Consider the following 10999-nt stretch of genomic DNA (forward strand, 5'->3'; position numbering starts at 1 on the left):
AACTGGGATTGAGATATATAAATAATATATACTCATCCACACTCCTAAACATTCCCACAGGGTTTAACCCTCGGCGCCACCCACCATGTTCTGCATTGGGTCAACCTCCCCTCCTCTCTCCCTCTCCGGAAGCACCAGTGATCTGCTGTGCTGGGAAGCTAGGAGAGCGATGGTGCCCCAACCTGTGTTTCCTCACGGCCACTACTGTGATGACATATGGGTTATCGGACTGGGATTGTGTGGGGTGTATCATCACTGAAGCAGTCAAATGCAACATTTCCTGTTGCCCAGAGTGGACACACAGGGGAATGTTGCTCCAGACATGGAGGAATTCCTGTCATACCTGCTCTGGGGCATCCTCCCCCTGTGTGTGGCCAGGTAGATGGGCGTGACCCTGGCAGACCCTATAAAAGGGCTAGTCACGCAGCCATCTTCTTCTTTTGCCATCATTCTCTCTGCTGGCTCTTAGCCAGCAGCACATGGCTCATCCTTACAGAGGATGGAAGCCACAAGGTAGGAAGTCTGAGGCCCGGCTCAGACTTCTTTTCTCTACAAACGAAACTGTAACCCCAAGATTAAAGCCTAATTTCAGAATACCACTGTGAACTGAATGTAAGTAAACTTTACTCTTACTTTTAATCAAGACAATTAGAGGGAAATCAAAGGGGAAACAGGAGAAGATCGAATGACATCTGTGAGGGCCAGTCTAAGTGTAGCAATCTGTGGGAACGTTTAGGAAAGTAGGAGAGGATATATCAATTAAATGTTATCACTCACACTAGTGAGCAAGCGGGAGAGCACATTGCCTTGCACATTGCTGGAAACAAGTTGATGGATTGGTTAGAATAATTTAATTTAAGCAATCCAGTCTCGCTTGTTCCTGGTCAACTAAGCTACGTTTTACTGCCTGTGCAACCTTTCTGACTAATGTATGCCAAAACACACGAACCTGACATTTGGAGAGTTTGTAAGTACCGTAAACCATCTTTTAAGTTATCAAATGTGTGGTCTTTTCCTATGCTGGGGGAGAAAGGAAACTTTGGAAGGAGCTTGGAAGGGCATATTCTAAAGGTCCAACAGCCTATATTTCCATGCTTTGCTTTGATGCAAATTTTGCAGATTTAAATTTCTGCTGGAGTTCTCTCACCAAAGAGTACTTGCCCAAAACTTGGGTCTTGGCACCCAGGAATATATATGCTTTCTAGACTTCGTTTTGCACCAGCACTATGTTGACAAAGCAATTTTATCACATGGTAAATCTCAGAAAGGTAAAGGCTACAAAAATGCTGCAACGAAGAGTTTTGATTACTATGAAATAATCTGTGGTGGGCATGGCATTGCTGTTTCAGATGTGACTGCCTTTCTATGTGTGGTTGTTGTTGCTGCTGTTCCCTTTAAAGCAGCTGTGATGGTGAAGAGGGCTCTAATTTGGATCAGGGCAAGGGTGCCCTACCTGTCTCAACCCTACGCAGCCTTCAGTGCCAAGATTTTGTCCCTCCATAACAACAACAAAAATGTGCCTTTAGCTAAATTTATACACACACTCATCCTGATGGAAGCACTGAGTTAGGCTATTTGCTTTCAAACTCGCCTTATAGTCTGGTGAACGAGGCACCAGGTTTATAATGAAATGAATACTTCACCCGGCCAATCTGACATCCTTTAAAATATCCCATCGGTAGTTATTAATAGCTGTCACTGATCCTGTGTGACATTTTTTATTACAGCCTTCCTCCCATGGAATCTCAGAAGCCTTTACAGATATCCTAGCAAAATGCCTAGCAGGTGGGATTTTTACAGAGGGAAGGCTTGCATATTGGAAGGATCCTATGAAGTACACCACAGTTCTGCGAAACCTACACAGAGGGACACATCACCTTCCTTTGTGGGATCTCTCTCAGCAGGTATCCAGGCCATCGAGTATCAGGGAAGCAGAAAGTTTTCCTCCCAAATGCATTGCTTAAGGTTTCATTGAGAGCTTCTGCTTGGGCAAAATATTTCCTTGAAATGTGACGATTCCTGCTGAGTAGCTACTAGGGAAATGGACTTTTCAGTGGTGGCACCCTGGCTACCTATTGCCTTCCCAGGAGAGGCTTTGCAGGTGCCTAACCAGACGCCATTTTGGCACCAGGTGAAAAGCTGCTTTAAAAACAAACAAACCGGGCATTTTAATCTCTGGTACCTTTAATCTAGTTTATCTTTGCCAAAAAAAATTTTTTAATTGCGTTTATGATCTATTGTGTTTGTTTTATTGTATGGTTTACTTGTTTTTAACTTTAAGAAGACAAGAAGAATCCTTCTGGATCAGACCAAGGCCTATTAGTCCACCATTTTATTTCCTACGGTGGCCAACCAGATGCCTCTCCCACAACACAACTGGCCTGTCCCACCAGTGCTATTTTTCTAGAAAAAGAGATGCCCAAACTCACAATGAACGCCTTAGAATGGCATTGGCGCCCACCTGAGAGGTGCCAGAACTGAGTTCTGGTGAGTTCCGGCTGGGAAAAAAGCCCTGATTTTAACCTGTTTTAGTATTTTAACTTCTGCATGGCTGTGATTTTTTCTTCAGTTTTTCTTGTTTTATCTTCTTGTAAACAGTTGGTGGCTTGTCGTCCCATCAAGCGGTGTACAAATTTTATGCAATAAAAATATGAATTAGTGCACTTACTCAATAGTGCTGGCAGCAAAAAGAACCCAGTAGTTATCACTCATATTCGTTCTGACCTGGGTTGTGCCATGAGTGAGCACAGTGGGTCTAAGTACATGGCATGAGTGTCACTTGTGGGTGATGTTGACAAGGGGCTTGGAGGGGTTGGACTGACCTCTTTGCTTGAACCTTGCCAACCATGGCTGCTTACATCTTCCTGCTTCTGATCAGCCCAAACCAGGGAACTATGGTTCCCAGTTTTAAAGCCAAATAGGGTCTGAAGTTGTTTTCATAGTGTGCCTTGGTATCCTGGCTTGTTCTGAAGCTGATAGCCATACATTCCCAGTTCAGATGAAACATGAAACTGTGGATAATTAAGAGGCTTCCTAGTTTAACCAGGGACGCAGGTGGCGCTGTGGTCTAAACCACTAAGCCTCTTGGGCTTGCCAATCAGAAGGTCGGCAGTTTGAATCCCTGCGATGGGGTGAGCTCCCGTTGCTCGGTCCCTGCTCCTGCCAACCTAGCAGTTTGAAAGCACGCCAGTGCAAGTAGATAAATAGGTACCACTCCGGTGGGAAGGTAAACGGTGTTTCCGTGTGCTGCTCTGGTTCGCCAGAAGCAGCTTAGTCATGACAAGGAAGCTGTATGCCGTCTCCCTCAGCTAGTAAAGCGAGATGAGCGCCGCAACCCCAGAGTCATCTGCGACTGGACTTAACGGTCAGAGGTCTCTTTACCTTAGTTTAACAACAGCTTGTGGTGAAAGGGCTGTATGGTGGGCAAAAGGCTTGTTCCTTAGGTGACTAAACTGAGGACTTGGCCACACTTTCTAGGCACTTTCTAGGTCTGTGTTTTAAAGCGCCATGTCCAGCTGCTTCCCTTAGAACAGTGATGTGTTCTTTACAGACCTATAAACTTTAACTAACCATGTATTTGGCCATTTAGCTCATGTTTCCCGTAGAATCAAGGTTTATTCATGTGTGAAGTTTGTGCATCCATGCATACAGATGGAACTATTACAAAACACATACTTGGTCTTCTGAAAATGTATAAAAACTCACTCGTGTATACATTTCTACGTACTGTGTATTATCCATGCACAAAACACATGGTTTGTCATTATTAAGGCATGAGTGGAAATCGCAAGCAGCAGATCGCCGAAGTATGCAATGGTCACATCCCTGAGCCGTAAACATCTAAATAGGGTTGTTGTTTTCACTTTTGCATATTCACGGCAAAATCTAAACTTAAGAATAGAGTTGCTTGTGTGGAAACTGGAACCTCTATTTTTGAGTGAGCACACATAAAAGCCTCCTAGAAATTACAGGTCACATAATACCTACAGACCAACAATAGTAAAAAAGCTCCTTTTAAAACTGATCACAAGCAGCTAAATTATATGTTGTGTGTAATTAAATGTTGTGTAACATAACTCAAAACCTTCCTGTGTCGTATCAATTGCAGAGTATGGGATATGGTTCTTAGGGTGTGGGGCAAAGTAACTAAGCAGGTATGAATATCAAAATGCCTACAAAAGTGTAACCATTTTTTTAGTCCCATTTCTAGCACACCCAGACCAAAATGAGTGCAGTCGTACCTTGGTTTTCAAACAGCTTAGTTTTCGAACGTTTTGGCTCCCGAATACCACAAACCCGGAAGGGAGTTTGCGAACTATTTTGGGAAGCTGAACATCCATCAGGGCTTCCACAGCTTTTGATTGGCTGCAGGAGCTTCCTGCAGCCAATCAGAAGTCGCACTTTGGTTTCCAAACATTTTGGAAGTCGAACGGACTTCTGGAATAGATTCCATTTGACTTCCAAGGTACGTCTGTATTCAGTAGGGAGGTCAGAGCTACCGGTATGTGGTATATAAAAAACACTTGCATGCCACAAGGTTGCTGTTGTTTTTCTTTCTTTAAAAAAAAGCAAGCAAGATTGGGTATCCATGGCTGAATTAATTGACAGGTATGTTTTATTTTCTACTGAGATGAAGGGACAAGGTTTCAATGGCACCCATGTGGGATTTTTGGAAAGGAGATGGCAAGGGATGAAAAGGTCAAACCACTCTTCCTTCATGCTGAAATCCTGATATTCATCCTCACAAATGCTATTTCTATTAAAAAGCAAGACGCCCAAGGGAATCTCAAATGGTAAATGTATCCTTTAGTCTGGTTCACTGAGCAGCTGAATTTCACTTATGGGAGTTAGAACCCACAAGTAAGCGTAGAACTAAAGGATGGGCTGAAAAAATATTTGAAATGTGCTGGTCTTGTTCAGTTCCATATTCAGGAAGAAACTACCACCCACAAAACAGATCTATTAAGTTAATTAGCATGGTCTATAATCAAGCAATATTATCCTAAGCAGAAACAGCAATGCTAATCAAATTTTTTTAATGGAAAATAGATAAATTTGAGGGGCAGTACCAAAAAAGATAGAAAACAAAACTGTTTTTTTATTTTTACAATTGATATATTAATTATACTTTGCATTGAGCTGGGAGACAAATAAAATGATGGGAGAGAGGAAGGTTATCCACTATGCACTATAATATACTATATTAACTAAATGTCCAGTAAAAAACTGAATGACTATTTTCAGTTCACAAATGTCTTGCAAGTTCTTCAAGAACTGTAACGTATTAAAATGGTAGCATCTCCTTCAGGTCACTCCAAAATCCCTGTGTTAAAATAGCGTATTTTATTCACATAAGGCGAGGCGATTTATGTATTTAGTGGTGTCTATGCCCAGGACCAACTCTTCTCCACCAAGAACCAGAACTGTTGCTGCGGAGATGACGAGATCTCACCACTATGATATACTGCCCCCCAGAATCTATTGTGCAAAATCAAAATGAAACCGAAACAACAACAGAAAACCCTGCTATTTTCCATTCTCAAGTTTTCTTCTCCACCACCAGCAAGATTCACTTCTTGGTGTGCTTTACTGTGTTAGGCTGCAAGCACTGGGCCAATAAGAAGATACAGCTGCAGCACTCTACCTGTCCTGCTGCCCTCACCAAGCCTCTGAGAAACCTTGCGGCAAACATCTGCCACGAGGGCCGGTCCAAGACATTTTGGCACCTAAGGCAACAACCCCCAAAATGGTGCCCCCTCACTGACAGGGAGAAAGGGATGAGTAAATCTTTACATTAGGAACGAGCGGACAAGAAAGACTGATGTTGGGATCTGCTGCCCCTAGGGGTCCTGCAGCCTGAAGCGGTCACCTCACAGGGGCCCTTGGGTGGGCCAGCTCTGTGGCCACCTTGAAAACCTACTCTGTTGCTGCACCCTGAAAAGAATACAAGACGCAACTGACCAGCATTCCAGTATTTCTGTTAAATATTCTATTTCCTCATTTGCGCCCTTATCCAGACTGAGAGGACAAGTTCTCCATCCTCTCCACCACAGCTACAGGTTTTGCAGGCAACATCCAATATTAGCACTGCAAAAAAAAAAAGCAAAACTTCCCTGGCGGTTTGTTGAAGATCGACTCCACCACGTCGTTAAAAGCAGGGCTTAATTTCATCATGCAACCTGCAACCATCGCAGGCTGCTGCTTTTTTTCCATTGTTTTAAATCGCTAGGCTAGAGAGGATGGAGGCGAGGAGGGCTCGGCGATCAGGCGTCAAAGACGGCCGATCTTTTCGATCCCAAGGGGGAAATCACACTCTTGGAGAGAGTTGGAAGGTAACCCCTTGGGTCATCTAGTCCAACCCGCTGCCATGCAGGAATCTCTCTCTCTCTCGAACCCACGGCCGTGCTCTACAGACGGAAACGAAAGTTCCTAGGCGTTTCCCTTCGTTGGGAGATGAGAAGCACGCGTAAACTTCTCCTTCCCTGCAGCAGCAGAAGCGGTTTTCAAGCAGCTGCCAGAGACCCTCCAAAACCCTCCCCGCAACGTATTTTATTTTATTTATTTATTTTACCTTTGTGAGCTGGGCGATCTTCTTGCACATTTTCACCTGCAGGTCCGGGTCGCTTTCTTCCGACGAGCTGCGCGCAGGACGCGCTCCCGAAGCCCCGTTGCAAGTCCGGGGCTGGGGGATTTGGCTGGCGCCGGAAGCCATCGGGGAGGCTTGCAAGAAACGCTTAAAAATATATATATATATCTCCGCGTGCTGCGATCGCCTTGTGTCGTGCCACACACACAGACAAACCCTTCCCCGCTAGCTAGAAAATAAAAGAACACGGGGAGCCCTCAATATCCAATTGCGCCTCGCATGCCGGCTAAGCTTCCCTGCTGCGCCCGATCCACAACACAAGGAAGCCGCGCGCATGGAGAAGGCGAGCACCCCACGCGCGCGCGCCCCCACTCCTCCGCCCATTGATCATGGCCCTCCCCTCTCGGCAAAGGGATCGGCCTCCGCCCCCGAGAGATGAGACCACGCGGGCGGGATGCTGCGCATTCCCTGGCGGAGACGCCGAGCCGCTTGCCCGCCCCCGTAGAAGAAGGAGCGAAAAAAGGATGCAGCCGCTCCGGATCAGACCCGGGGAGAGTGAGTTTGTCTGGCGCAGCGTCCCGCTTTGACAGTGACCAGGCGGAGGCTTCCAGGGCGAGCCAGGATCCTGCCCCCCCCTTCCTCCTCCAACGCCTCCAGCGCACCGAGGTGGTGCGCTCCCTGGATCTCGGCCTTTTCTGCGTCCTCGGAAGCTCCTGCGCAACTTCTGGCAGCAAATGATCCCATCACTTAATAGCGCAGAGGAGAGACACTTTCAGCAGCGGGCAAGCCAAAATGCAGCCAAATGAGACTTTTGGTTTGGGGCTTGGCTACCAATTGGTGGTAAGGTAAAGGTAAAGGGACCGACTCTGGGGTTGTGGCGCTCATCTCGCTTTACTGGCCGAGGGAGCTGGCGTTCAGCTTCCGGGTCATGTGGCCAGCATGACTAAGCCGCTTCTGGCGAACCAGAGCAGCGCACAGAAACACCGTTTACCTTCCCGCCAGAGCGGTACCTATTTATCTACTTGCACTTTGACATGCTTTTGAACTGCTAGGTGGGCAGGAGCTGGGACCAAGCAATGGGAGCTCACCCCATCACGGAGATTCGAACCGCCGACCTTCTGATCAGCAAGCCATAGGCTCTGGTTTAACCGACAGCGCCACCCGCGTCATACCAATTGGTGGTATTCAGGACAATATAAGGGAGCGGGTGGTGCTGTGGTCAAAACCACTGAGCCTCTTGGGCTTGCTGATCGGAAGGTCGGCGGTTCGAATCCCCGCGACGGAGTGAGCTCTCGTTGCTCTGTCACAGCTCCCGCCAACCTAGAAGTTTGAAAGCATGTCAAAGTGCAAGTACCATTAGGTCCAGTCACGGACGACTCGGGGGTTGCGGCGCTCATCTCGCTTTATTAGCCGAGGGAGCCAGCGTACAGCTTCCGGGTCATGTGGCCAGCATGACAAAGCCGCTTCTGGCAAACCAGAGCAGCACACGGAAACGCTGTTTACCTTCCCACCGGAGCCGTACCTATTTATCTACTTGCACTATGACTTGCTTTTGAACTGCTAGGTTGGCAGGAGCAGGGACCGAACAACGGGAGCTCACCCTCGCAGGGATTCGAACCGCCGACCTTCTGATCGGCAAGCCCTAGGCTCTGTGGTCTAACCCAAAACCAAAGTCCTGTTTCGATGCGTTTTGGCTTGCCTGCTGATGAAACTGAGTGTGTGATGATTGATAATATTGTCATTTATCCATTATCCATAAATAGCAGCAGTTGCCAGGAGACTGTCCTGTTCGCCTCTGTATAGTTCCATCCTTATTTCAGACATTGTGATAGATTGCAATGTTTAGCTGGTGATACTGTGAGGTTTAGCTGCTGATAATATTGCAGTGTATAGAGCTGGTGAGTTATCGCGATGTTGGAAACTAGATATTGCCTAGCCCTTACATTGTGATGCGCGAAATATTGCCAGCTCAAATATTATGAATCACAATATGAACTTCAAACCAGTGTTGGATGATATATTGCCCAGCCCTAGTTAGAAGCATAGAATTGTGGCATTGGAAGGGACCCCAAGGGTCATCTAGTCCAGCCCCCTGCAATGCAGGAGTCTTATGCTCGAACCCACAACCCTGAGATGAAGTCTCATGCTCTACCAACTGAGCTACCCTGGGAATGAATGTTGTTTGGAAAAAGTGAGGAGGTCGCATGTGTTTGAGAATTTAATTCTTTTTAAAAATAAAAATGCCAACTGTCATTTTAAGCAAAAAGCAATTTATTTATTATTACTCTTAATATTTCGGGGGCGGGCTGTATTTTCCACAATAAGGAACTCAGGTGTGCTGGGGAAAAACACACACACACCCCACACACCAAAACCGGAGGATGCGAAGGTTAGTGTCCATGCATCCTTTTTGCCTGCAATTGTTCAGCAGTCCTATACTCAATGGATTCCAAACAGAAGTCCCAATGAAAAATGGGCTGTCCAATCCACGGCTACCACATTGTCAAGTTCTTACCAGCATCGTGGTTGCAGTCCCATGCGCATCTACGTGGGCAATCTACCGCAGTGACCTCAGTTCAACTTATTCCCACTATACACACGTAGGATTGGGTGGCATAGTGGCAGACCACCCACCCATCTCATACAAATTTTCTCGGAAATAATTTCCGAGTTCATTGAACACATGCTGTTGTAAATGTGCACAGAATGTCAACTTTAAAGGAAGATCTACCTGTCCATGTTGCAGAAGGAACTAGAACATTGGTGGGGTGGGGTGAATCTAATGCCCAGCTGGAACCCTATATAAGAAGAGGAGCTGTTCAGCCTTTCAAACAATATAAATTTCAAGTGAGAAATGTTTGGGCACGCACCTCTCCGCTTGGGAGGAAGTGTTCCCCAATAGTACACAACTTCCAGATGTTGCTCAAATAATGCCACTTTGGATCACATGAGGATTTTGAAAAGGCGTCTTCCATGTTTAGCAAATCAGAGGTATGACTGAGAAAATAAATAACAAATAGCACATAGCCCCATACAGTTCTGCTTTTCGGCTTTGCCTGTATTTGACAGTGTACTGTGAATGCAATCTAAAATATAATTTAAAACTTGTAAGGTTGTAGCTTGTAGTGAGTGATATTCCCACAACACTGTGCTTGGCTAGATTTACTCACTCACTGTGGGCTGTAAAATGCATTAATTCTTGCAAAACTACTTGAAATCCAAACTGGATCCTAATTGGTTTCAATGGGAAGCCAGGTGACTACCAGATCCAGAGTTTATTTTGAATACTAAGGAGACTTCAGCTGCTGCTGAGTCCATCTGCAACAGGGGAAAGAATAAATATAGCAGATACCCGGAGTCGAAGGAATGTTGGCAGCAGTTTGCCGTATCTTGGTATCAGAGGCACATATACATTCCTGAAAATTATGGCTCAATAATGGTAATGGAAACCCAGTTTGATTAGAGTACTGTACAAAATTACATTTCATAAAGCTTCCCATTAACTGATTAACATTAGGACAGGCATAAAGCTACCACTGTTCCATAAGTAATTCAAATAATGTTAAGACGGGAAGGATGGAGAAATAATGAAAGGGAGACTGGCAAAGGAGACGTAAGAAAGAGGTAAGCTGCAGGGAGGAAGTAAGAAAATTCGGGGGGGGGGGGGGGGTTGACAGAGGGGTTGCCCCTAAGAGATTAACAGAGCGCGTGGGGAGTGTTTGCATCTCAGCTCCTCAATGAGGGGGGGGGGTAGAGGGGGAAATAGTTTACTGTGGTGGCAGTTTGGTTCAGCTGTTCCTGAAATTACATACGCTGATAACTGGACATTTGTGGTATAAGTGTAGGATGAGTGTGGTGTGGGGATATTGGTATCACGTTGCAAGCAAGTTATTTCTGGGAGGGGAAGTTGCAGCATGGTGAATGGCAGGGATCAAAAAAATAGAGGGGAGTAGTAGCTGATCCAAATTTGCAAGTGACTGGGAGCTACAGAGGCTGCAAGCCTACTGGTGCACCAACCAAACCCACGATTTAATTGCAGATGAGGGAGCTGGCTTGCACAACAGAGGCCTGGGTGGGTGAACTGGGTGGTACCTGAAAGACTGACCTCCCTTTCATTGCCCAGCAAGGACGTTAAGACCATCAAAAAGAACTTGTTACAGGTAGGTAGCCGTGTTGGTCTGCCATAGTAAAAACAAAACAAAAATTAAAAAAAATCCTTCCAGTAGCACCTTAGAGACCAACTAAGTTTGTTCTTGGTATGAGCTTTCGTGTGCATGCACACTTCTTCAGATAACGTGTCTGAAAAAGTGTGCATGCACATGAAAGCTCATACCAAGAAAAAACTTAGTTGGTCTCTAAGGTGCTACTGGAAGGAATTTTTTATTTTATTTTGTTTTTAAAAAGAACTTGGTT

The 10999-nt window shown here is 45.7% G+C and overlaps 1 protein-coding gene across 1 annotated transcript in view; it reads right to left on the minus strand.

Annotated features, from left to right (window-relative positions):
* FAM184B (family with sequence similarity 184 member B) overlaps positions 1 to 6735 on the minus strand; it is a 63095-nt gene extending 56360 nt beyond the window's left edge. Inside the window, exon 1 of the mRNA XM_033160930.1 lies at positions 6572 to 6735. Within this exon, the coding sequence (XP_033016821.1) occupies positions 6572 to 6712 (141 nt within the window). The 5' untranslated portion in view covers positions 6713 to 6735. The remainder of the gene's footprint in view (positions 1 to 6571) is intronic.
* Between the last annotated feature and the right edge of the window lie 4264 nt (positions 6736 to 10999).

The sequence above is a fragment of the Lacerta agilis genome, chromosome 9 (assembly GCF_009819535.1).
Source record: "Lacerta agilis isolate rLacAgi1 chromosome 9, rLacAgi1.pri, whole genome shotgun sequence".
Taxonomy (NCBI): domain Eukaryota; kingdom Metazoa; phylum Chordata; class Lepidosauria; order Squamata; family Lacertidae; genus Lacerta; species Lacerta agilis.